At 51.3% G+C, this 26,832-nt stretch overlaps 2 protein-coding genes across 10 annotated transcripts; both read left to right on the top strand.

Annotated features, from left to right (window-relative positions):
- Position 1: 1 nt before the first annotated feature.
- Positions 2 to 11,885, top strand: COX6B1 (cytochrome c oxidase subunit 6B1). 2 transcript variants are annotated; one of them, XM_085564487.1, is made up of 5 exons: positions 2 to 51; positions 4,341 to 4,432; positions 6,756 to 6,864; positions 10,314 to 10,414; positions 11,530 to 11,885. In XM_085564487.1, exons 3-5 carry the CDS (start codon positions 6,759 to 6,761, stop codon positions 11,581 to 11,583), a joined length of 261 nt encoding a protein of 86 aa, XP_085420613.1. In that variant the 5' UTR covers positions 2 to 51; positions 4,341 to 4,432; positions 6,756 to 6,758; the 3' UTR covers positions 11,584 to 11,885. The 2 variants fall into 2 exon arrangements, with proteins under 2 accessions (XP_085420613.1, XP_085420612.1); XM_085564486.1 differs by lacking the exon at positions 4,341 to 4,432.
- Positions 11,886 to 17,166: 5,281 nt separating this feature from the next.
- Positions 17,167 to 22,027, top strand: LOC146764549 (uncharacterized). Of its 8 annotated transcripts, XM_085564474.1 has the most exons (6): positions 17,167 to 19,851; positions 19,950 to 20,045; positions 20,144 to 20,204; positions 20,395 to 21,141; positions 21,209 to 21,244; positions 21,572 to 22,027. In XM_085564474.1, exons 1-6 carry the CDS (start codon positions 17,167 to 17,169, stop codon positions 22,009 to 22,011), a joined length of 4,065 nt encoding a protein of 1,354 aa, XP_085420600.1. In that variant the 3' UTR covers positions 22,012 to 22,027. The 8 variants fall into 8 exon arrangements, with proteins under 8 accessions (XP_085420600.1, XP_085420598.1, XP_085420596.1 ...); XM_085564472.1 differs by having other exon boundaries at positions 19,950 to 20,028; positions 20,125 to 20,204; positions 20,395 to 21,012; positions 21,142 to 22,027; XM_085564470.1 differs by having other exon boundaries at positions 21,209 to 22,027.
- The last annotated feature ends 4,805 nt before the right edge of the window (positions 22,028 to 26,832 follow it).

Genomic DNA, 26,832 nt, shown 5'->3' with positions numbered 1-26,832 from the left:
CGCCCACTTCCGGGCGGAAGTGCCCTCAGAGCGCCCCGAGGAGAATTTGGGGTAGAAAATGGGGATTTGGATGATAAAAAAATGGGGATTTTGGGGCAAAAAATGGGGATTTTGGGTAAAAAATGGGGATTTTGGCTAAAAAATGGGGATTTTGGGGGGAAAAAATGGGGATTTTGGGGCAAAAAATGGGGATTTGGGGGGAAAAAATGGGGATTTTGGGGAAAAAAATGGGGATTTCGGGTAAAAAATGGGGATTTTGGGGCAAAAAATGGGGATTTTGGGGCAAAAAATGGGGATTTGGGGGGAAAAAAAATGGGGATTTTGGGGCAAAAAATGGGGATTTTGGGGAAAAAATGGGGATTTTGGAGAAAAAAAATGGGGATTTTGGGGCAAAAAATGGGGATTTTGGGGAAAAAATGGGGATTTGGGGGGAAAAAATGGGGATTTTGGCTAAAAAATGGGGATTTTGGGGAAAAAAATGGGGATTTTGGGGAAAAATATGGGGATTTTGGGGCAAAAAATGGGGATTTTGGCTAAAAAATGGGGATTTTGGGGAAAAATGGGAACAAAAAATGGGGAATTTTAGGTAAAAAACGCGAATTATGAGTGAAAAAATGGGGGTTTTGTTAAAAAATGGGGATTTTAGGGTAAAATCCGGGGTTTTGGTTAAAAATGGGGATTTTGGGGTAAAAATCGGAGATTTGGGGTAAGAAAATGGGGGATTGGGGTAAAGCCGGGAATTTTGGGGGAAAATTGGGATTTTGGGGCAAAAATGGGGATTTTGGGGTAAAATCGGGGATTTTGGGTAAAAATGAGGATGTTGAGGTAAAAAGGGGGATTTTGGGGTAAAAAAAGGGAATTCTGGGGTAAAAAAATGGGGATTTTGGTTAAAAATGGGGATTTTAGGGTAAAATCCGAGGATTTGGGGTAAAAATGGGGGATTTGGGGTAAAATCGGGGATTTTGGTCCAAAATTGGAATTTTGGGAAAAAATGGAAATTTTGGCCAAAAAAAAAGGGATTTTGGTATAAAAAACTGGGATATTTGGACAAAAAATGGGGATTTTGGGGTAAAAATCAGAGATTTTGGATAAAAAATGGGGAATTGGGGTAAAACCGGGAATTTTGGGGGGAAATTGGGGATTTCGGGTGAAACCCGGGAATTTTGAGTTAAAAAACGGGGATTTTGGTTAAAGATGGGGATTTTAGGGTAAAATCCAAGGATTTGGGGTAAAAATGGGGGATTTGGGGTAAAGTCTGGGATTTTGGTGAAAAATTGGGATTTTGGGGCAAAAATCGGAGAATTTGGGGTGAAAAATGGGAATTTTGGGTAAAATTTTGGATTTTGGGGTAAAAATGGGGATTTTTGAGGTAAAAATTAAGGTTTTGGGTAAAAAATGGGGGTTTGGGGGTAAAAAATTGGGATTTTTAGGTAAAAATGGGGATTTTGGGTTAGAAATTGAAGAATTTGGGGTGAAAAAAGGGAATTTGGGGTAACACCGGAGATCTTGGGGTAAAAATGAAGATTTTGGGGTAAAAAATGGAGATTTTGGGGTAAAAATGGGGATTTTGTGGTAAAAATGGGGATTTTTAGGGTAAAAAATTGGGATTTTTAGGTAAAAATGGGGATTTTGGGGTGACACCTGGGGAATTTTAGGTAAAAACCGGGAAATTTGAGTAAAAAATGGGGATTTTGGTTAAAAATGGGAATTTTAATGTAAAATCCAAGGGTTTGGGGAAAAAATGGGGGATTTGGGGTAAAATCGGGAATTTTGGATAAAAATGGGGATTTGGGGTAAAAAAATTGAGATTTTAGGGTAAAATCGAGGATTTTGGGGGGAAATGGGGATTTTGTGGAGAAAATTGGGATATTTGGACAAAAAATGGGGATTTGGGGTAAAAAATGGGGATTTGGGGTAACATCTAGGATTTTTAGGCAAAATAGGGGATTTTGGAGTAAAAATGAAGATTTTGGGTAAAACAATGGGAATTTTGGGGAAAAGTTGGGATTTTTAGGTAAAAATGGAAATTTTGGTGTAAATTGGGGATTTTGGGGTTAAAATCGGGGATTTGGGGCAGAAAAAGAGGAATTTTGGAAAAAAATGTTGATTTTGGGTTAACACCAGAGATTTTGGGGTAAAAAAACGGGATTTGGGGTTTAAAATTTGGATCTTGGGGTAAAAATGAAGGTTTTGTGTAAAAAATGGGGATTTCAGGGTAAAAAAATTGGGATTTTTAGGTAAAAATGGGGATTTTGGGGTAAAAAAATACTGATTTTTGTGACAAAAATGGGGATTTGGGGGTAAAACTGGGGATTTTGGGTAAAAACGAGGATTTGGGGTAAAATCTGGGATTTTTGGGGCAAAATCGGGGATTTTGGAGTAAAAATTGGAATTTTTAGGTAAAAATGGGAATTTTGGGGTAAAATTGGGGATTTTGGGGGTAAAAAGTGGGGATTTTTGGGGTAAAACCCGGGGGGGTTGGGTAAAAATAGAGATTTCATTACAAAAATGGGGATTTTGGGGTAAAAATAGGAGAAATTGGGGTGAAAAATGGAGTTTTGGGTAAAAATATGGATTTTGGGGTAACCCCGGGGATTTTGGGCTAAAAAATGGGGATTTTGGGTTAAAAATGGGAAATTGTTGGGTTAAAAATGGGATTTTTGGAGTAAAAATTGAGATTTTGGGTTAAAACCGGGGATTTTGGGTGAAAAATAGAGATTTTGTGACAAAAATGGGGATTTTGGGGTAAAAATGGGGGTTTTGAGTTAAAATGGGGATTTGAGGGTTAAAAATGGGGATTTGGGGGAAAAAATGGGAATTTTGGGGTAAAAAATGGGATTTTGGGTAAAACCAGGCATTTTGAATAAAAAATGGGGATTTTGGGTAACAGTGGTGATATTGGGACAAAAAATCGGAAATTTGGGGAAAAAGGGGATTTTGGTATAAAAAATTGGGATATTCGGACAAAAAATGGGGATTTTGGGGTAAAAATTGGGATTTTGGGGTAAAAATGGGGATTTTGGGGGTAAAACTAGGGATTTTTGGGTAAAAAATGGGATTTTGGGGTAAGAAATGGGGATTTTTGGGGTAAAAATGGGGATTTTGGGGGTAAAACTGGGGATTTTTGCGTAAAATCGAATATTTTGGGGTAAAAATTTGGATTTTGGGTTAAAAATGGGGATTTTTGGAGTAAAACTGGGGATTTGGGGTAAAAAAGGACGATTTTGGGTAAAAATGTGGATTATGGGGTAACACCAGAGATTTTGGGGTAAAAATAGGGGATTTTGGGGTAAAACCCGGGGATTTTGGCTAAATCCGGGGATTTGGGGTCAAAATTTGGATTTTGGAGTAAAAAAGGGGGATTTTTGGGGTTAAACCGGGGACTTTGGGGTAAAAAGTGGGAATTTGTGGTAGAAATGTGGATTATGGGGTAACACCAGAGATTTTGGGGTAAAAATGGGGCTTTTTGGGTTAAAAATGCGGACTTTGGGGTAAAAATTTGAATTTTGGGGTAAAAATGGGGATTTTTTTTGGGTAAAAACGGTGATTTTTGGGTAAAACCGAGGATTTTGGGGTAAAAATTTGGATTTTGGGGAAAAAATGGGGATTTTGGGGGTAAAAACGGGTATTTTTGGGTAAAACCGAGGATTTTGGGGTAAAAAATCGGATTTTGGGGTAAAAAATGGGGATTTTTGGGGTGTATTTTTGGGTAAAACCGAGGATTTTGGGGTAAAAAATCGGATTTTGGGGTAAAAACGGGGATTTTGGGGTAAAAACATAAATTTTGAGGTAAAAAAATCGGAGTTTGGGGTGAAAATTCGGATTCGGGGGTAAAAATGGGGATTTTGGGGTAAAAATGTGGATTTTGAGGTAAAAAATCGGAGTTTGGGATGAAAATTCCGATTTTGGGGTAAAAATGGGGATATTTGGGGTAAAACCGAGGATTTCGGGGTAAAAATTATAATTTTGGGGTAAAAATGGGGAATTTTTTTGGCAAAACCCGGGTATTTTTGGGTAAAACCGACGATTTTGGGGTAAAAAATCGGATTTTGGGGTAAAAACGGGGATTTTTGGGGTAAAAATGTGGATTTTGAGGTAAAAAATCGGAGTTTGGGGTGAAAATTCGGATTTTGGGGTAAAAATGGGGATTTTGGGTTAAAAATGTGGATTTTGAGGTAAAAAATCGGAGTTTGGGGTGAAAATTCGGATTTTGGGGTAAAAAATTCGGATTTGGGGTAAAACCGGCGATTTTTGGGGTAAAACCGGGGATTTTTGGGGTAAAATATGGCTTTTTGGGGGGCTCCGTGACGTCACTTCCGGCGCCGCCATGTTTTCCCCAGAGGAGCCGCTCCGGCCGCGGGCGGCGCTCGGCGCTCCCTGGTGACGTCACTTCCGGCGGGCGGCGAGCGGGGGTGACTTTGAGAGGAGCGAGGTGCGGGGAACTGGGACAAACTGGGAGGAACTGGGAGGGACTGGGAGGGGTCTGGGGTTACTGGTTTATACTGGGATGGGATTTGGGGTTACTGGTTTGAACTGGGAGGGGTCTGGGGTTACTGGTTTGAACTGGGAATGAACTGGGAGAGGGCTTGGGGTTACTGGTTTATACTGGGAGGGGTCTGGGGTTACTGGTTTATACTGGGAATGGGTTTGGGGTTACTGGTTTATACTGGGAATGGGTTTGGGGGTTACTGGTTTGAACTGGGAATGAACTGGGAGAGGGCTTGGGGTTACTGGTTTATACTGGGAGGGGTCTGGGGTTACTGGTTTATACTGGGAATGGGTTTGGGGTTACTGGTTTATACTGGGAATGGGTTTGGGGTTATTGGTTTGTACTGGGATGGGACTGGGAGGGCACTGGGAGGAGATTTGGGGGTTACTGGTTTGAACTGGGATGGGACTGGGAGGGGATTTGGGGGTTACTGGTTTATACTGGGAGGGGTTTGGGGTTACTGGTTTGAACTGGTTTGAACTGGGAGGGGTCTGGGGTTACTGGTTTATACTGGGAATGGGTCTGGGGTTACTGGTTTATACTGGGAGGGGTTTGGGGTTACTGGTTTATACTGGGAATGGGTCTGGGGGTCACTGGTTTATACTGGGAGGGGTCTGGGGTTACTGGTTTATACTGGGAATGGGTTTGGGGGTTACTGGTTTATACTGGGAGGGGTTTGGGGTCACTGGTTCGAACTGGTTTGAACTGGGAGGGGTTTGGGGTTACTGGTTTGAACTGGTTTGAACTGGGAGGGGTCTGGGGGTTACTGGTTTATACTGGGAGGGGTCTGGGGTTACTGGTTTATACTGGGAATGGGTTTGGGGGTTACTGGTTTATACTGGGAGGGGTTTGGGGTCACTGGTTTGAACTGGTTTGAACTGGGAGGGCAGGAATGGATTATGCAAATTACCCCGCTGCTCATTTGCATAGTCAATGAGCTCAGCCCCGGCTGCGCCATTTGCATTCTGCTCTGTCTGCGCTGCTGGGGGGGTTAATTAGTAATTAACGAGCTGGTTAATTGGCTGGGCTGGTAATTAGCTAACCAGGTGCTAACCAATGGGATAGCTAGCTAATTAGCTGCTCATTTGCATAATTAATGGCACTTTAGTTTCTGCTGTTCCCTTTTGTGTTTTGTTCTGTTTTTCGTTGCTGAGAGATCTTAATTAATAATTAACGATCTGGTTAATTGGTTAGGTTGGTAATTAACTAACTAAACACTCATTAACCTTGCAGGTAACTAATTAGCTGCTAATTTGCATAATTAATAAGCTTTTAATATTTGCAGTTTTTGGTCCTGTTTTAGTCCCTTATTTGTTGTTGTTACGTGGGGTTAATTAGTAATTTATGAGCTAATTAGCAAGCCAGAATGATTACTGACAAACCAGGTGTTAATCAGTTTGCTCGCTAGTTACCCAGCAGCTAATTTACATAATTAATGAGCTTTTAGTCTTTGCTATTCTCTGATTTATTCTTTTATTTGTCGCTGCTGGGCGAGATTAATTAGCAATTAATTAGCTAATGAACAGCCTGTGCTGGTAATTAATTAAGCAGGTGGTAACCAGCTTGATAGCTAGTTATTTGCTGCTAATTTGCATAATTAATGAGCTGCCAATTTGTTGTTTCCACTTCTATTTTATTATTTATTGTTGCAGGGTGAAATTAATTGATAATTAATCAGCTAATTAACAGGCCGGGGGGATAATTCATTAACTAGTTACTAACCATTTATTTAGGTGGTTAATTAGTTGCCCATTTGTGTAATTAATGCAAATTATTTCTCTTTTTTAATTTTCTATTTTGCTATTTTTAGTTCTGTTATTGGTCATTACAGGGTGGGGTTAATTAATAATCAATGAGCTAACTAATTAACTGAGCTGATATCTAATTAACCAAACGCTAACTGGTTTGTTAGCTAATTAATTAGTTACTCATTAACATGATTAATGATTTTTCAATATTTTCGATCTTTTGTATTATTTTATTTATTAATGGACCTTGAGACTAATTAATTGTTAATGAGCTAGTTGACAGATTGGAATGCTGATTAACCCACTAAGCGCTAACCAATTGCATAGCTAATTAACCAGCAGTTAATTACCCTAATTAACACTCTCCACAAACCCCCTGCAGCCACCCCAAACCCCAAATTTTTAACGATTTCCCCGGCTATTAACCCTAATTAACCCCCTCAGGCCGCTAATTAACGCCGCCCAGAGGGCTGCGGGGGAGCGGAGGCGCTAATGAGGGTGTTAATTATGCAAATTAGGCGATGGCCGAGGACATCCGGGCCAAGCTGGGCCGGTACAAAACGGCGCCGTTCGACAGCCGCTTCCCCAACCAGAACCAGACCCGGAACTGCTGGCAGAACTACCTGGGTACGACCCAAAATCCCCCAAATTCACCCCAAAATCCACCTCGGCACCCCAAAAAACCCAAAATCCCCCAAATTCACCCCAAAAATCCCCACAGAAATCCCCCAAAATCCCCAAATTTGGGGTTTTTTCTCTCCCCTCTCCGGCCGCTTCCCCAACCAGAACCAGACCCGGAACTGCTGGCAGAACTACCTGGGTACCCCAAAATCCACCTCGGCACCCCAAAAAACCCAAAATCCCCCAAATTCACCCCAAAAATCCCCACAGAAATCCCCCAAAATCCCCAAATTTGGGGTTTTTTTATCCCCAAAATCCTCCCTAAGAGTCTCTTAAAGTCACCTGGGTACGACCCAAAATCCCCCAAATTCACCCCAAAAAACCCAAAATCAACCTCAGCACCCCAAAAAACCCAAAATCCCCCAAATTCACCCCAAAAATCCCCACAGAAATCCCCCCAAAATCCCCAAATTTGGGTTTTTTCTCTCCCCTCTCCGGCCGCTTCCCCAACCAGAACCAGACCCGGAACTGCTGGCAGAACTACCTGGGTACCCCAAAATCCCCCAAATTCACCCCAAAATCCACCTCGGCACCCCAAAAAACCCAAAATCCCCCAAATTCACCCCAAAAATCCCCACAGAAATCCCCCAAAATCCCCAAATTTGGCTTTCTTTTATCCCCAAAATCCTTCCTGAGAGTCTCTTAAAGTCACCTGGGTACGACCCAAAATCCCCCAAATTCACCCCAAAAAACCCAAAATCAACCTCAGCACTCCAAAAAACCCAAAATCCCCCAAATTCACCCCAAAAATCCCCACAGAAATCCCCCAAAATCCCCAAATTTGGGGTTTTTTCTCTCCCCTCTCCGGCCGCTTCCCCAACCAGAACCAGACCCGGAACTGCTGGCAGAACTACCTGGGTACCCAAAATCCCCCAAATTCACCCCAAAATCCGCCTCGGCACCCCAAAAAACCCAAAATCCCCCAAATTCACCCCAAAAATCCCCACAGAAATCCCCCCAAAATCCCCAAATTTGGGTTTTTTTTATCCCGAAAATCCTCCCTAAGAGTCTCTTAAAGTCACCTGGGTACGACCCAAAATCCCCCAAATTCACCCCAAATTCACCCCAAAATCCACCTGGGAAACCCAAAAAACCCCAAATCCCCCAAATTCACCCCAAAATCCACCTCGGCACCCCAAAAAACCCAAAATCCCCCAAATTCACCCCAAAAATCCCCACAGAAATCCCCCCAAAATCCCCAAATTTGGGGTTTTTTCTCTCCCCTCTCCGGCCGCTTCCCCAACCAGAACCAGACCCGGAACTGCTGGCAGAACTACCTGGGTACCCCAAAATCCCCCAAATTCACCCCAAAATCCACCTCGGCACCCCAAAAAACCCAAAATCCCCCAAATTCACCCCAAAAATCCCCACAGAAATCCCCCCAAAATCCCCAAATTTGGGTTTTTTTTATCCCCAAAATCCTTCCTGAGAGTCTCTTAAAGTCACCTGGGTACGACCCAAAATCCCCCAAATTCACCCCAAAAAACCCAAAATCAACCTCAGCACCCCAAAAAACCCAAAATCATCAAATTCACCCCAAAAATCCCCACAGAAATCCCCCAAAATCCCCAAATTTGGGGTTTTTTTATCCCCAAAATCCTCCCAGAGAGTATCTTAAAGTCACCTTGGTACGACCCAAAATCCCCCAAATTCACCCCAAAAATCCCAAAATCAACCTCAGCACCCCAAAAAACCCAAAATCCCCCAAATTCACCCCAAAAATCCCCACAAAAATCCCCAAATTTGGGGTTTTTATCCCCAAAATATTCCTTAAAATCCCCCAAATTCCACCTGGGGACCCCAAAAAATCCCAAAATCAAAAAAAACCCACAAAAATCCCCAAATTTGGGGGTTTTTTTTTGTCTCTGGGAGGGGCCGCCCCCAACCTCCCCAAATGTCCAAAAATGTCCCAAAATGTCCCCAAAATGTACCAAAATTCACCCAAAATGTCCAAAAATGTCCCCAAATGTCCCCAAAATGTCCCCAAATGTCCCCAAAATGTACCAAAATGTCCCCAATGTCCCCAATGTCCCCAATCCCATTTTTTCCCCTTTTTCTCCCATTTTTTCCCAGTGTCCCCAATGTCCCCAATGTCCCCGATGTCCCAAATGTCCCCAAAATGTCCCAAAATATCCCAAATGTCCCAAATCCCCCCAACGTCCCCAATGTCCCCAATCCCATTTTTTCCCATTTTTCCCATTTTTCTCCCATTTTTTCCCATTTTTTCCCATTTTCTCCCATTTTTCTCCCATTTTTTCCCAACGTCCCCAATGTCCCCTCGATGTCCCCGACGTCCCCGATGTCCCCAATCCCATTTTTTCCCTTTTTTTCCCATTTTCTCCCATTTTTCTCCCATTTTTCTCCCATTTTTCTCCCATTTTTTCCCAACGTCCCCAATGTCCCCTCAATGTCCCCAATGTCCCCAATGTCCCCAATCCCATTTTTCCCTTTTTTTCTCCCATTTTTCTCCCATTTTTTCCCATTTTTCTCCCATTTTTTCCCAATGTCCCCAACGTCCCCAATGTCCCCAATCCCATTTTTCCCCATTTTTTCCCATTTTTCTCCCATTTTTTCCCACTGTCCCCGACGTCCCCGACGTCCCCCCGATGTCCCCAAGGTCCCTGATGTCCCCAACGTCCCCAATGTCCCCAATCCCATTTTTTCCCATTTTTCTCCCATTTTTTCCCATTTTTTCCCATTTTTTCCCATTTTCTCCCAATGTCCCCAATGTCCCCAATGTCCCCAATCCCATTTTTTCCCATTTTTTCTTCCATTTTTTCCCAATGTCCCCAATGTCCCCAAACCCCCAATGTCCCCAGTGTCCCCAATGTCCCCGATGTCCCCAATCCCATTTTTCCCATTTTCTCCCATTTTTCTCCCATTTTTCTCCCATTTTTTCCCATTTTCTCCCATTTTTCTCCCATTTTTTCCCAATGTCCCCAATCCCCCCAACCCCCCCAATGTCCCCAGTGTCCCCAATGTCCCCTCGATGTCCCCAATGTCCCCAATGTCCCCAATCCCATTTTCTCCCATTTTTTCCCATTTTCCCCATTTTCTCCCATTTTTCTCCCATTTTTCTCCCATTTTTCTCCCATTTTTCCCATTTTTTCCCATTTTCTCCCATTTTCTCCCATTTTCTCCCATTTTTTCCCAATGTCCCCGATGTCCCCAATGTCCCCAATCCCATTTTCTCCCATTTTCTCCCATTTTTTCCCAATGTCCCCAATCCCCCCCAATCCCCCCAATGTCCCCAGTGTCCCCAGTGTCCCCAATCCCCCCAATGTCCCCAACGTCCCCTCGATGTCCCCAATGTCCCCAATGTCCCCAATCCCATTTTTCCCCATTTTTCCCCTTTTTCTCCCATTTTTTCCCGATGTCCCCAATGTCCCCACCAGACTTCCAGCGCTGCCAGCGCGCCATGGGTGCCCGCGGTGCCGACGCCGCCCCGTGCCAGTGGTACTTCCGGGTCTACAAGTCCCTGTGCCCCTCCTCGTGGGTGAGTGTCCCCAAATGTCACAAAATGTCCCCAAATGTTCCCAAAATGTCCCAAAAATGTCCCCAAATGTCCCCAATGTCCCCGAGTGTCCCCAAATGTCCCAAAATGTCCCCAAATGTCCCCAAATGTCCCCGAGTGTCCCAAATGTCCCCGAGTGTCCCAAAAATGTCCCCAAATGTCCCCAAATGTCCCAAAATGTCCCCAAATGTCCCCAAAATGTCCTCAAATGTCCCAAAATGTCCCAAAATGTCCCAAAATGTTCCCAAAATGTCCCAAAAATGTCCCCAAATGTTCCCAAATGTCCCAAAATGTCCCCAAATGTCCCCAAAATGTCCCCAAATGTCCCCAAGTGTCCCAAATTTCCTCAATGTTCCAAATGTCCCAAAATGTCCTCGATGTCCCCAATCCTCCCAACGTCCCAAATTTGTCCCCAGTGTCCCCAAATGTCCCCAAATGTCCCCCAATGTCCCAAATCCCCCCAATGTCCCCAATGTCCCCAAGTGTCCCAAAAATGTCCCAAATGTCCCCAATGTCTTCAATGTCCCCAATGTCCCAAAATGTCCCAAATGTCCCCAATGTCCCCCAATGTCCCCCAATCCCCCCAATGTCCCCAATGTCCCCAATGTCCCCAATGTCCCCAGTGTCCCCAATGTCCCCAACCCCCCCACTGTCCCAAATGTCCCCCAATGTCCCCAAATCCCCCCAATGTCCCCAACCCCCCCGATGTCCCCAGTGTCCCCAGTGTCCCCAATGTTCCCAATGTCCCCAAATGTCCCCAATCCCCCCAATGTCCCCAATGTCCCCAAATCCCCCCAATGTCCCCAAATCCCCCCAATGTCCCCAATCCCCCCAATGTCCCCAATGTCCCCAATCCCCCCAATGTCCCCAAATGTCCCCAATGTCCCAAATGTCCCCAATGTCCCCAAATCCCCCCAGTGTCCCCAACCCCCCCAATCCCCACAATGTCCCAAATGTCCCCAAATCCCCCCAATGTCCCCAACCCCCCCGATGTCCCCAGTGTCCCCAAACCTCCCAAATGTCCCCGATGTCCCCAGTGTCCCCAATGTCCCTGATGTCCCCAATGTCCCCAGTGTCCCCTCTGTCCCCCCGCCCAGGTGACCGCGTGGGACGAGGCCCGTGAGGAGGGGACCTTCCCCGGCAAGATCTGAGCGGTGACAGCGGGGGTGACAGCGGGGAGGGGACACGGCTGTCACCCCCCCCCCGGGGAGGGGACACAGGGGACACGGCTGTCACCCCCACCCCGGGGAGGGGACACAGGGGACACGGCTGTCACCCCCACCCCGGGGAGGGGACACAGGGGACACGGCTGTCACCCCCACCCGGGAGGGGACACAGGGGACACGGCTGTCACCCCCCCCCCGGGGAGGGGACACAGGGGACACGGCGTCTGTCACCCCCCGAGCTCCGGGGGACGCGCGGTGGCACCGCCAATAAAGGGTTAAAAACTGGGCCTGGCGCTTGGGCATCTCTGGGGACATTGGGGGACATTTGGGGACACTGGGGAGGTTTGGGGACATTTTTGGGGACATTGGGGGTGTTGGGGACATTTTGGGGACATTGGGGACATTTGGGGACATTGGGGGGTTTGGGGACATTTTTGGGACATTGGGGAGGTTTGGGGACATTGGGGAGGTTTGGGGACATTTTGGGACATTTGGGGACATTGGGGGGTTGGGGACATTGGGGACATTTTGGGGACATTTTGGGGATATTTTGGGGAGATTGGGGGACATTGGGAACATTTGGGGACATTTGGGACATTTGGGGACATTTTGGGGACATTGGGGGACACTGGGGACATTGGGGGGATTGGGGACATTGGGGACATTTGGGACATTTTGGGGACATTTGGGGACATTGGGAACATTTGGGGACATTGGGGACATTGGGAACATTTGGGGACATTGGGGACATTTGGGGACATTTGGGGACATTTGGGGACATTTGGGACATTGGGGAGGTTTGGGGACATTTTGGGGACATCTGGGGACATTGGGGACATTGGGGGGTTTGGGGACATTGGGGGACATTGGGGGACATTTGGGAACATTTTGGGGACATTGGGGGGATTGGGGACATTGGGGACATTGGGAACATTTGGGGACATTGGGGACATTTTGGGGACATTGGGGACATTGGGAACATTTGGGGACATTGGGGACACTTGGGACATTTGAGGACATTGGGGACATTTGAGGACATTTGGGACATTTTGGGGACATTTGGGGACATTGGGAACATTTGGGGACATTGGGGACATTGGGAACATTTGGGGACATTTGGGGACATTGGGGACATTTGGGGACATTGGGGACATTTGGGGACATTGGGGACATTGGGAACATTTGGGGACATTTGGGGACATTGGGGACATTTGGGGACATTTGGGGACATTTGGGGACATTTGGGACATTGGGGAGGTTTGGGGACATTTTGGGGACATCTGGGGACATTGGGGACATTGGGGGGTTTGGGGACATTGGGGGACATTGGGGGACATTTGGGAACATTTTGGGGACATTGGGGGGATTGGGGACATTGGGGACATTGGGAACATTTGGGGACATTGGGGACATTTTGGGGACATTTTGGGGACATTGGGGACATTTGGGGACATTGGGGGGTTTGGGGACATTTTGGGGACATTTTGGGGACATTGGGGACATTTGGAGACATTTGGGGACATTGGGGACATTGGGGGGGTTGGGGACATTGGGGACATTTGGGGACATTGGGGGCTTTGGGGACATTTTGGGGGGACATTGGGGACATTTTGGGGACATTTGGGGAGGTTTGGGGACATTGGGGACATTTTGGGGACATTTTGGGGATATTTGGGACATTTGGGGACAGCAGAATTTGTCACATTTGGGATCCCCTCGGGTTATTTGGGACCCCCCCCAAATGTCACCTGAGACCCCCAAATGTCACCTGAGACCCCCCCAAATGTCACCTGAGACCCCTCAATGTCACCTGGGACCCCTGAATGTCACCTGAGACCCCCAAATGTCACCTGAGACCCCTCAATGTCACCTGGGACCCCCAAATGTCACCTGGGACCCCCCAAAATCCCCCCCATAGAAGTCAATGGGTAGACCTGGTGTCCCCCCACACCTGGGACCCTCCCAGTTCATCCCAGTTCATCCCAGTCCATCCCAGTATAAACCAGTTCCCTCCCAGTCCATCCCAGTTCCCTCCCAGTCCCTCCCAGTCCATCCCAGTCCATCCCAGTTCATCCCAATCCATCCCAGTCCATCCCAGTTCATCCCAGTTCATCCCAGTCCATCCCAGTTCAATCCCAGTCCCTCCCAGTTTGTCCCAGTTCATCCCAGTCCATCCCAGTCCCTCCCAGTTCCCTCCCAGTTCATCCCAGTTCATCCCAGTTCCTCCCAGTTCATCCCAGTTCATCCCAGTTCATCCCAGTTCCCTCCCAGTCCCTCCCAGTCCCTCCCAGTTCATCCCAGTCCCTCCCAGTCCCTCCCAGTCCATCCCAGTTCCTCCCAGTTCATCCCAGTTCCATCCCAGTTCCTCCCAGTCCATCCCAGTTCATCCCAGTTCCCTCCCAGTCCATCCCAGTCCATCCCAGTCCCTCCCAGTTCCCTCCCAGTTCCCTCCCAGTTCCCTCCCAGTCCCTCCCAGTCCATCCCAGTCCATCCCAGTCCATCCCAGTTCCCTCCCAGTAACACCAGTATCACCAGTAACACCAGTGGCTTTATTGTCCCCAGTTTAGGGTCCCAGGATGGCCCCAGGGACCACCGGGGCTCCCAGTGCTCCCAGTGCCCCCCCCGCAGCTCCTCCCAGTCCTCCCAGTGGTCCTCCCAGTCCTCCCAGTCCTCCCAGTCCTCCCAGTCCTCCCAGTGGTCCTCCCAGTGGTCCCAGTGGTCCTCCCAGTCCTCCCAGTGGTCCTCCCAGTCCTCCCAGTCCTCCCAGTCCTCCCAGTCCTCCCAGTGGTCCTCCCAGTCCTCCCAGTGCTCGCAGTGCTTCCAGTGGTCCTCCCAGTCCATCCCAGTTCCCTCCCAGTGCTCCCAGTGGTCCCAGTGGTGCTCCGAGGGTTCCTCCGGTTCCTCCCAGTGGTTCCAGCAGGCGGCCTGGGGGGGACACGGGGGGGGTCACTTGTCATCATCCCACCATCGTCATCGTCATCGTCATCGTCATCCTGACACCATCGTCATCATCATCCCACCATCATCATCATCGTCATCATCCCACCATCATCATCGTCATCGTCATCCCGACACCATCATCATCATCATCCCACCATCATCATCATTATCCCACCATCATCATCATCATCATCATCCCACCATCATCATCATCATCATCATCATCATCATCATCCCACCATCATCATCATTATCCCACCATCATCATCATCATCATCATCATCATCATCATCCCACCATCATCATCATCATCATCATCATCATCATCATCCCACCATCATCATCGTCATCGTCATCCCGATACCATCATCATCATCTTCCTCATCGTCATCATCATCATCATCATAATCCCACCATCATCATCATCATCATCATCATCATCCCACCATCATCATCATCATCATCATCATCATCCCACCATCATCATCGTCATCGTCATCGTCATCCTGATACCATCATCATCATCATCATCATCATCATCATCATCGTCATCCCAACACCATCATCATCATCATCATCATCATCATCATCATCATCCCACCATCATCGTCATCGTCATTGTCATCCCGACACCATCATCATCATCTTCATCATCATCATCCCACCATCATCGTCATCGCCATCGTCATTGTCAACCCGACACCATTATCTTCATCTTCATCATCGTCATCTTCATCATCGTCATCATCATCATCATCATCATCATCTTCATCATCGTCATCATCATCCCACCATCATCATCATCATCCCACCACCATCATCATCATCCCACCACCATCATCATCATCATCATCCCACCATCATCATCGTCATCATCATCCCACCACCATCATCATCATCATCATCCCACCATCATCATCATCATCATCGTCACCGTCATTCCATCGTCATCGTCATCCCGACACCATTATCTTCATCTTCGTCATCGTCATCCCGACACCGTCGTTATCATCATCCCAACGCCATCATCGTCATCATCGTCACCATCGTCACCATCGTCATCCCAACGCCATCATCTTCGTCATCGTCATCGTCATCCCGACACCATCATCATCATCATCACCATCGTCATCCCAACGCCATCATCTACATCGTTGTCTTCGTCATCGTCATCGTCTTCCCATTGTCATCGTCATCCCAACACCATCATCTTCGTCCCACCATCGTCATCATCATCATTATCCCAACACCATCATCTTCATCATCGTCATTGTCATTGTCACCATCATCATCATCCCACCATCATCATCGTCATCGTCATCCCAACACCATCATCTTCATCTTCATCGTCATCCCGACACCATTGTCATCCCATTGTCGTCATCGTCATCATCATCGTCATCATCATCGTCATCCCAATGCCATCGTCATCCTGATGCCATCATCATTGTCTTCGTCATCGTCATCGTCTTCCCATTGTCATTGTCATCATCATCGTCATCATCATCATCATCCCGACACCATCATCATCATCCCACCATCATCTTCATCATCGTCATCATCATCGTCATCCCAACGCCATCATCATCGTCATTGTCATCCCAACACCATCATTGTCATCCCACCATCGTCATGGTCATCCTGACACCATCATCATCCTCGTCCCACCAACACCATCATCATCATCATCGTCATCGTCATCCCAACATCTCCATCCCACCACCATCATCTTCATCATCTTCATCCACCACCAACACCATCATCATCGTCATCGTCATCCCACCATTGTCATCATCATCCCACCAACACCATCGTCATTGTCATCCCAACACCATCATTGTCATCCCACCATCGTCATGGTCATCCTGACACCATCATCATCCTCGTCCCACCAACACCATCACCATCATCATCTTCATCGTCATCTCGACACCATCGTCATCATCCCATTGTCGTCGTCGTCATCATCATTGTCATCATCATCATCCTGACACCATCATCATCATCCCACCATCATCTTCATCATCATCGTCATCGTCATCGTCATCGTCATCGTCGTTATCCCATCGTCATCGTCATCCCGACACCATCATCTTCATCCCACCATCATCATCATCTTCATCATTGTCATCGTCATCCCATCATCATCATCGTCATCCCATTGTCATCATCGTCATTGTCATCGTCATCCCAACGCCATCATCATCGTCATTGTCATCCCAACACCATCATCATCCTCGTCCCACCAACACCATCATCATCATCATCGTCATTGTCATCCCAACATCTCCATCCCACCACCATCATCTTCATCATCTTCATCCACCACCAACACCATCATCATCGTCATCGTCATCCCACCATTGTCATCATCATCCCACCAACACCATCGTCATTGTCATCCCAACACCATCATCATCATCCCACCATCATCAACTTCATCATCTTCATCATCATCCCAACACCATCATCATCCTCATCCCAACATCTCCATCCTACCACCATCTTCATCATCTTCATCCCACCACCACCATCACCTCCATCCCACCACCACCATGATCATCATCATCACCATCCCACCTTCATCATCATCTTCTTCATCCCACCACCACCCTCCTCACCACCTCCATGCCACCATCACCACCACCATCTTCATCCCACACTCATCATCATCATCTTCCTGCCAACATCATCCTCATCTTCATTCCACCATCACCACCACCATCTTCATCCCACCCTCATCTTCACCACCCCACCACCATCATCTTCATCATCTTCACCCCACCACCACCATCTTTGCCACCTTCATCCCACTGTCACCCCCACCTTCAGCTCAACCTCATCATCATCATCATCATCCCACCATCACCTCCACCATCTTCATTCTACCCTCATCATCATCATCATCCCACCATCATCTTCATCGTCATCCCACCATCATTTTCATCACCATCCTACCACCGCCATCATCATCCCACCATCATCATCCCACCATCATCTTCATCACCACCATCCCACCACCATCTCCATCCCACCACCATCTTCATCCCACCCTCATCTTCATCATCATCATCCCACCATCAGCTCCACCATCTTCATCACCATCCCACCATCATCTTCATTTTCATCCTACCCTCATCTTCATCATCATCACCCCCTCAATCCCACCACCATCCTCACCACCTTCATCCCGCCATCACCATCACCACCACCATCTTCATCCTACCCTCATCTTCATCACCATCCCACCACCATCTTCATCATCTTCACCCCACCACCATCATCATCCCACCATCACCCCATCTTCATCCCACCATCATCTTCATCATCTTCATCCCACAACCACCATCTCCACCACCATCTTCATCCCACCATCATCATCATCCCACCACCACCATCATCAGACCCTCATCTTCATCATCCTCACCATCCCACCTTCATCATCATCATCTTCATCCCACCATCATCATCACCATCCCACCACCATCCTCACCACCTCCATCCCACCATCACCATCACCACCATCTTCATCCCACCTTCATCATCATCACCATCCCACCATCATCATCTTCATCCCCCCACCACCATCTTTGCCACCTTCATCCCACCATCACCCCTATAGTCTTCATCCCACCACCATCATCATCCCACCATCATCATCATCATCATCCCACCATCATCTCCATCATCATCATCATCATCCCACCATCACCCCATCATCATCCCACCATCATCATCATCATCATCCCACCATCATCTCCATCATCATCATCATCATCCCACCATCACCCCATCTTCATCCCACCATCATCATCATCCCACCATCATCATCATCATCATCATCCCACCACCATCATCGTCATCACCATCCCACCATCATCATCATCACCATCCCACCATCACCATCACCCCACCTTCATCCCACCCTCATCTTCATCATCATCCCATCACCATCTTCCTCATCATCATCATCATCATCACCATCCCGCCTTCATCATCATCATCTTCACCCCACCACCACCATCTTTGCCATCTTCATCCCACCATCACCACTGCCATCTTCATCCCACCCTCATCATCATCACCATCCCACCACCATCATCACCATCCCACCATCTTCATCATCACCATCCCACCCTCATCTTCATCACCATCCCACCACCACCACCATCATCATCCCACCATCACCTCCACCATCTTCATCCCACCCTCATCATCATCCTCACCATTCCACCACCATCACCATCATCCCACCATCATCTTCATCACCATCCCACCACCACCACCACCATCATCATCCCACCATCACCTCCACCATCTCCATCCCACCATCATCTTCATCACCATCCCACCACCACCATCATCACCATCCCACCCTCATCATCATCACCATCACCATCACCACCACCTCCACCCCTCCCTCATCTTCATCATCACCATCATCTTCATCCTACCCTCATCATCCTCACCATCTCCACCATCACCACCACCATCTTCATCCCACCATCACCACCTTCATCCCACCATCATCTTCATCCCCAGGCCACCCCACCCGTCCCAGATCTTCATCCCTGGTCCCTCCCCTCCTCATCATCACCTTCCTCCCTCACCTGTGTCCAGCTCCCGGCGGGGACGGGCGGTGGCCGGGGGACACCGGGCGGCTGCGGGGACAGCGGGGTCACCGCGGGGTCACGGGGGTCACCCCGGGGTCAGGGGATCAGCGTGGGGTCACCAGGGGTCACCACGGGGTCAGGGGTGGACACCAAGATGGACACAAAGGTCACGGGTGGACACCAGGGTGGACACCAGGATGGACGTGAGAAGGTCACGGATGGACACAGAGGTCATGGGTGGACACACGGATGGACACACGGATGGACACAGGTCATGGATGGACACAGGGATGGACATGAGGAGGTCACGGATGGACATGAGAAGGTCATGGGTGGACACACGGATGGACACAGGTCATGGATGGACACAGGGATGGACACACAGGTCATGGATGGACACAGAGGTCATGGGTGGACACACGGATGGACACAGGTCATGGACACAGGGATGGACATGAGGAGGTCATGGTTGGACATGGGAAGATCATGGGTGGACATGGGAAGGTCATGGATGGACATGAGGATGGACACAGAAGTTCTGGATGGACACCAGGATGGACACAGGTCATGGGTTGACATGAGATGGTCATGGATGGACACAGAGGTGGACACAGGTCATGGATGGACACAAAGGTCAGGGGAGGACACCAGGATGGACACAGGTCACGGATGGACACAGAGGTCAGGGATGGACACAGAGGTCATGGATGGACACAGACATGGAGAAGCTCTGGATGGACACATAACGGTCATGGAGAAGTCCATGGACACATGGAGAGGTCACGGATGGACACAGAGGTCATGGATGGACACAGGCATGGAGAAGGTCACAGATGGACACATAACGGTCATGGAGAAGGTCATGGACCATGGAGAGGTCACGGATGGACACGGGTCAGGGATGGACACAGACATGGAGAAGCTCTGGATGGACACATAACGGTCATGGAGAAGTCCATGGACACATGGAGAGGTCACGGATGGACACAGAGGTCAGGGATGGACACAGGCATGGAGAAGGTCACAGATGGACCCATAACGGTCATGGAGAAGGTCATGGACCATGGAGAGGTCACGGATGGACACGGGTCAGGGATGGACACAGGCATGGAGAAGCTCTGGATGGACACATAACGGTCATGGAGAAGGTCATGGACCATGGAGAGGTCACGGATGGACACGGGTCAGGGATGGACACAGGCATGGAGAAGCTCTGGATGGACACATAACGGTCATGGAGAAGTCCATGGACACATGGAGGGGTCACGGATGGACACGAGAAGGTCACGATGGACACCCCAAGGTCCTGCAAGAACCCGTGGAGACCCCACCACCCCAGGTCCACGTGCCGCGTCCCACTCACGGCAGCGGCTCTGGGGACACCTCCCGGCGTGGTCGCGGTGGTGGTCCAGCTGGAGGTGGTGGTGGTCGCCGCAGAGGCCGCAGGTGCGTCCGCGCAGCCGGGGGGACACGGAGATCTCCAGGATGTCCCCGGGGCCGGTGGCCACGCGCAGGTCCCGGCCCAGCAGCAGCAGCGCGCCGCCGGCGGCGCCAACGCACACGGAGCCGTCGGGCAGGCACCAGGGCAGCGGGACGGGCACGCCGTCCAGCTGCGGGGAGGTCTTCTTCATCATCGTCATCGTCATCGTCATCATCATCCAACCTTCTCCATCCACCCATCATCGTCATCATTATCCAACCTTCTCCATCCACCCATCATCGTCATCATCATCATCATCCAACCTTCATCCATCGTCATCATCATCATCATCATGCAACCTTCATCCATCCTTCATCCAACCTTCATCCATCGTCCTTCATCCAACCTTCATCATCCAACCTTCATCATCCTTCATCCAACCTTCATCTATCATCCTCCATCCAACCTTCATCCATCATCGTCATCATCAGCTCCATCTAACCTTCATCCATCCTTCATTGATCATCATCTCCATCATCATCATCATCATCATCATCATCATCATCCAACCTTCATCATCCTCCATCCAACCTTCATCCATCATCCTCCATCCAACCTTCATCATCCTTCATCCAACCTTCATCCATCATCGTCATCATCACCATCATCCAACCTTCTCCATCCACCCATCATCATCACCATCATCATCATCATCATCCAACCTTCTTCCATCCTTCATCCAACCTTCTCCATCCACCCATCATCTCCATCCACCCATCATCTCCATCATCCAACCTTCTCCATCCACCCATCATCTCCATCATCTCCATCATCTCCATCATCTCCATCATCACCATCATCCAACCTTCTCCATCCACCCATCATCATCATCATCATCATCATCATCATCATCATCATCATCACCATCATCCAACCTTCATCCATCCTTCATCCAACCTTCTCCATCCACCCATCATCATCATCATCACCATCATCCAACCTTCTCCATCCACCCATCACCATCATCATCATCCAACCTTCTCCATCCACCCATCATCATCATCATCCAACCTTCTCTATCCACCCATCATCATCACCATCATCATCACCATCATCACCATCATCCAACCTTCATCCATCCTTCATCCAACCTTCTCCATTCACCCATCATCATCATCATCACCATCATCCAACCTTCTCCATCCAACCATCACCATCACCATCATCCAACCTTCATCCATCCTTCATCCAACCTTCTCCATCCACCCATCATCTCCATCATCATCATCATCACCATCATCCAGCCTTCTCCATCCACCCATCATCTCCATCATCTCCACCATCATGTCCACCATCACCATCACCACATCCCCACCTGTCCGCCGGCGCTCACCTGGACGCGCCGCCCGCTCAGGTGCCACCGGCGGCTGCCGGTGGTGACGGTGACGGCCCCTCCCCCGCCCAGCGCCACGGCCGGGCCGGGCGGTGGGGGAGGGGCGCAGGCGGGGCCCGGCAGCAGCAGCGGGGGGGGGGAGGGGCAGCCCCTCCCCCAGCGCCCCCAGGCCCCCCCGGGGCTGCGGAAGCGCCGCGAGCGCACCTGGAGCAGGCAGGTGAGGGGGGAGGGGCGGGGCGGGGGAGGGGGAGGGGGAGGGGCTGGGGGGGACAGGGGGGGGAGGGGTGAGGGAGTGACCGGGACACCCCCCGCAGGTGGGGGGGCACCTGGGCACACCTGAGATACACCTGAGATACACCTGGGCACACCTGAGATAGACCTGGGCACACCTGAGATACACCTGGGGACACCTGGGCACACCTGGGCACACCTGAGATAGACCTGGGCACACCTGGGGACACCTGGGCACACCTGGGCACACCTGGGCACACCTGGGGACACCTGGGGACACCTGAGATAGACCTGGGGACACCTGAGATACACCTGGGCACACCTGGGGACACCTGAGATACACCTGGGGACACCTGAGATAGACCTGGGGGCACCTGAGATACACCTGGGGACACCTGAGATACACCTGGGGACACCTGAGATAGACCTGGGGGCACCTGAGATACACCTGGGCACACCTGGGGACACCTGAGATACACCTGGGGACACCTGAGATACACCTGAGATACACCTGGGGACACCTGAGATACACCTGGGGACACCTGAGATACACCTGGGGACACCTGGGCACACCTGGGGACACCTGAGATAGACCTGGGGACACCTGGGGACACCTGAGATAGACCTGAGATAGACCTGGGCACACCTGGGCACACCTGGGATACACCTGGGGACACCTGAGATAGACCTGGGGACACCTGAGATACACCTGGGGGCACCTGGAGACACCTGAGATACACCTGGGGACACCTGGGGACACCTGAGATACACCTGAGATACACCTGAGATACACCTGGGCACACCTGAGATACACCTGGGGACACCTGGGGGACACCTGGGGGGTACCTGGGACCTCCCACCCCCACCTGGGACACACCTGAGCCTCCCCAGGTGCCCCCCAGCCCCTCACCTGTGCCCAGGTGTGTCCCACCCCAGCTCACCGGTGCCCCCAGCCCCTCACCTGTGCCCAGGTGTGTCCCACCCCAGCTCACCTGTGCCCCCAGCCCCTCACCCGTGCTCACCTGTGCCCCAGGTGTGTCCCCACCTCCCCACCCCTGCTCACCTCTGGCACAGGTGTGCTCCCCACACCCCATCCCCTCACCTGCCACACAGGTGTGCCCCCATCCCCTCACCTGTGCCACAGGTGCCCTCCATCCCCTCACCTGTCCCCCATCCCCTCACCTGCCCCCCGCCCTCACCTGCGCTCACCTGTGCCGCAGGTGCGCTCCCATTGATCACCTGTCCCCCCCATCCCCTCACCTGTGCCGCAGGTGCGCTCCCATTGATCACCTGTCCCCCCCAGCCCCTCACCTGTCACCCCCATCCCCTCACCTGTCCCCCCCATCCCCTCACCTGCCCCCAGGTGTCCCCCGCCCTCCCCTGCGCTCACCTGTGCCGCAGGTGCGCTGCCATTGATCACCTGTCCCCCCCCATCCCCTCACCTGTGCCCAGGTGTGCCCCCCATCCCCTCACCTGTGCCCAGGTGTGCCCCCCATCCCCTCACCTGTGCCACAGGTGCGCTCCCATTGATCACCTGTCCCCCCCCATCCCCTCACCTGCCCCCCGCCCTCACCTGCGCTCACCTGTGCCGCAGGTGCCCCCCATCCCCTCACCTGTGCCGCAGGTGCGCTCCCATTGATCACCTGTCCCCCCCAATCCCCTCACCTGTCCCCCAGCCCCTCACCTGCGCTCACCTGCAGCACAGGTGTGCCCCCCATCCCCTCACCTGTCCCCCCATCCCCTCACCTGCAGCACAGGTGTGCCCCCCATCCCCTCACCTGTCCCCCCATCCCCTCACCTGCCCCCAGGTGTCCCCCGCCCTCCCCTGCGCTCACCTGTGCCGCAGGTGCGCTGCCCGGCGCAGGCCCCGCAGAGCCGCCCGGCCGCCGTGGCGTGGACGCTGAGGGCGCCGTCGCGGCCCAGGCTCACCTGCAGCCCCGCCCAGGTGAGCAGCACCTGGCGCCGCCCCCCCCGGAGCCACAGCCGCACCCGGCCCCCGGCCAGGGCCAGCGGCAGCGCCCGGCGGCGGCCCCACACCTGCACAGGTGAGACAGGTGAGAGAGACAGGTGAGACATGGACAGGTGAGACACACCTGCACAGGTGAGACAGGTGAGAGAGACAGGTGAGACAGGTGAGACAGGTGAGAGAGACAGGTGAGACATGGACAGGTGAGACACACCTGCACAGGTGAGACAGGTGAGACACGTGAGAGAGACAGGTGAGACATGGACAGGTGAGACAGGTGAGACACACCTGTACAGGTGAGACATGGACAGGTGAGATTGCACAGGTGAGACAGGTGATATATGGACAGGTGAGACAGGTGAGACATGGACAGGTGATACACACCTGCACAGGTGAGACAGGTGAGAGAGACAGGTGAGACAGGTGAGACACACCTGCACAGGTGAGATTGGACAGGTGATACACACCTGCACAGGTGAGACAGGTGAGAGAGACAGGTGAGACAGGTGAGACACACCTGCACAGGTGAGACAGGTGAGAGAGACAGGTGAGACACACCTGCACAGGTGAGACAGGTGAGAGAGACAGGTGAGACACACCTGCACAGGTGAGACATGGACAGGTGAGACAGGTGAGACAGGTGAGATATGGACAGGTGAGACAGGTGAGATTGGACAGGTGATACACACCTGCACAGGTGAGACAGGTGAGAGAGACAGGTGAGACATGGACAGGTGAGACACACCTGCACAGGTGAGACAGGTGAGAGAGACAGGTGAGACAGGTGAGACATGGACAGGTGAGACAGGTGAGATATGGACAGGTGAGACACACCTGCACAGGTGAGACAGGTGAGAGAGACAGGTGAGACACACCTGCACAGGTGAGACATGGACAGGTGAGACAGGTGAGACAGGTGAGATTGGACAGGTGATACACACCTGCACAGGTGAGACAGGTGAGAGAGACAGGTGAGACACACCTGCACAGGTGAGACAGGTGAGACATGGACAGGTGAGACAGGTGAGACACACCTGCACAGGTGAGACAGACAGGTGAGATTGGACAGGTGAGAGACAGGTGAGACAGGTGAGATTGGACAGGTGAGACAGGTGAGACACACCTGCACAGGTGAGGCGGACAGATGGGACAGGTGAGACAGACAGGTGAGAGAGACAGGTGGGACAGGTGAGAGACCCGGGACAGGTGGGACAGGTGAGACAGGTGAGATATGGACAGGTGGGAGAGGTGAGATTGGGCAGGTGAGACACACCTGGGACAGGTGAGACAGGTGAGCCACAGGTGAGAGACAGGTGAGACAGGTGAGATATGGACAGGTGAGACACCTGGGACAGGTGAGACACAGGTGAGACACACCTGGGACAGGTGAGAGACAAGTGAGAGGTGAGACAGGTGAGGGACAGGTGAGACACACCTGAGATTGGTGAGGCACACCTGGACAGGGACAGGGACACACCTGGGCAGAGGGACACACCTGGACACAGGTGTCACACCTGGACAGGACACACCTGGGCAGGGGACAGGACACACCTGGACAGGACACACCTGGGCACAGGTGCCACACCTGGGACAGGGGACAGGACACACCTGGACAGGACACACCTGGACAGGACACACCTGGACAGGACACACCTGGGCACAGGTGCCACACCTGGGACAGGGACAGGGACACACCTGGGCACAGGTGCCACACCTGGGCAGGGACAGGACACACCTGGGCACAGGTGTCACACCTGGACAGGGACAGGGACACACTTGGGCACAGGTGCCACACCTGGACAGGGACAGGGCCACACCTGGGCACAGGTGCCACACCTGGACAAGGACAGGACACACCTGGACAGGACACACCTGGGCAGGGACAGAGACACACCTGGGACAGGGACACACCTGGGCACAGGTGTCACACCTGGACAGGGACACACCTGAGGACAGGGACAGGGCCACACCTGGACAGGACACACCTGGGCACAGGTGCCACACCTGGACAGGGACACACCTGAGGACAGGGACAGGGACACACCTGGACAGGACACACCTGGGCACAGGTGCCACACCTGGACAGGACACACCTGGGACAGGGACAGGGACACACCTGAGGACAGGGACAGGGCCACACCTGGACAGGACACACCTGGGCACAGGTGTCACACCTGGACAGGGACACACCTGGGCAGGGACAGGGACACACCTGGGCACAGGTGCCACACCTGGACAAGGACAGGGACACACCTGGGCAGGACACACCTGGGCACAGGTGCCACACCTGGGACAGGGGACAGGACACACCTGTACAGGACACACCTGGGCACAGGTGTCACACCTGGACAAGGACAGGACACACCTGGGCACAGGTGTCACACCTGGACAAGCACAGGGCCACACCTGGACAGGACACACCTGGGCACAGGTGCCACACCTGGACAAGGACAGGACACACCTGGGCACAGGTGTCACACCTGGACAAGGACAGGACACACCTGGGCACAGGTGCCACACCTGGACAAGGACAAGGACACACCTGGGCACAGGTGCCGCACTCACCCAGGCCGCGGCGCCGTCGCCGTGCCGCAGCTCCACCTGGAAGCCGTCCCCGGCCACCGTCACCTGGCCGACGGCGGCCCCGGGCCCCGAGCCCACCTGGCCCGAG

Source organism: Lonchura striata, chromosome 33, assembly GCF_050655825.1.
Source record: "Lonchura striata isolate lonStrDom1 chromosome 33, ASM5065582v1, whole genome shotgun sequence".
Taxonomy (NCBI): domain Eukaryota; kingdom Metazoa; phylum Chordata; class Aves; order Passeriformes; family Estrildidae; genus Lonchura; species Lonchura striata.
Note: the sequence above shows the minus strand (reverse complement) of the source record. Positions and strands in the feature narration are given on the sequence as shown.

Bases quoted from the DNA above. Each gene is read 5' to 3' on its own strand.
- COX6B1 (XM_085564486.1), top strand. From the start codon at position 6,759: ATGGCCGAGGACATCCGGGCCAAGCTGGGCCGGTACAAAACGGCGCCG. The intron at 6,865-10,313 runs GTACGACCCAAA...TGTCCCCACCAG, and splicing joins CTGCTGGCAGAACTACCTGG to ACTTCCAGCGCTGCCAGCGC. The intron at 10,415-11,529 runs GTGAGTGTCCCC...CCCCCCGCCCAG, and splicing joins CCCTGTGCCCCTCCTCGTGG to GTGACCGCGTGGGACGAGGC.
- LOC146764549 (XM_085564466.1), top strand. From the start codon at position 17,167: ATGCCACCATCACCACCACCATCTTCATCCCACACTCATCATCATCAT. The intron at 20,011-20,105 runs GTCATGGACCAT...GTCATGGAGAAG, and splicing joins ACATAACGGTCATGGAGAAG to TCCATGGACACATGGAGAGG. The intron at 21,013-21,141 runs CTTCATCTATCA...TCATCATCCAAC, and splicing joins TTCATCATCCTTCATCCAAC to CTTCATCATCCTCCATCCAA.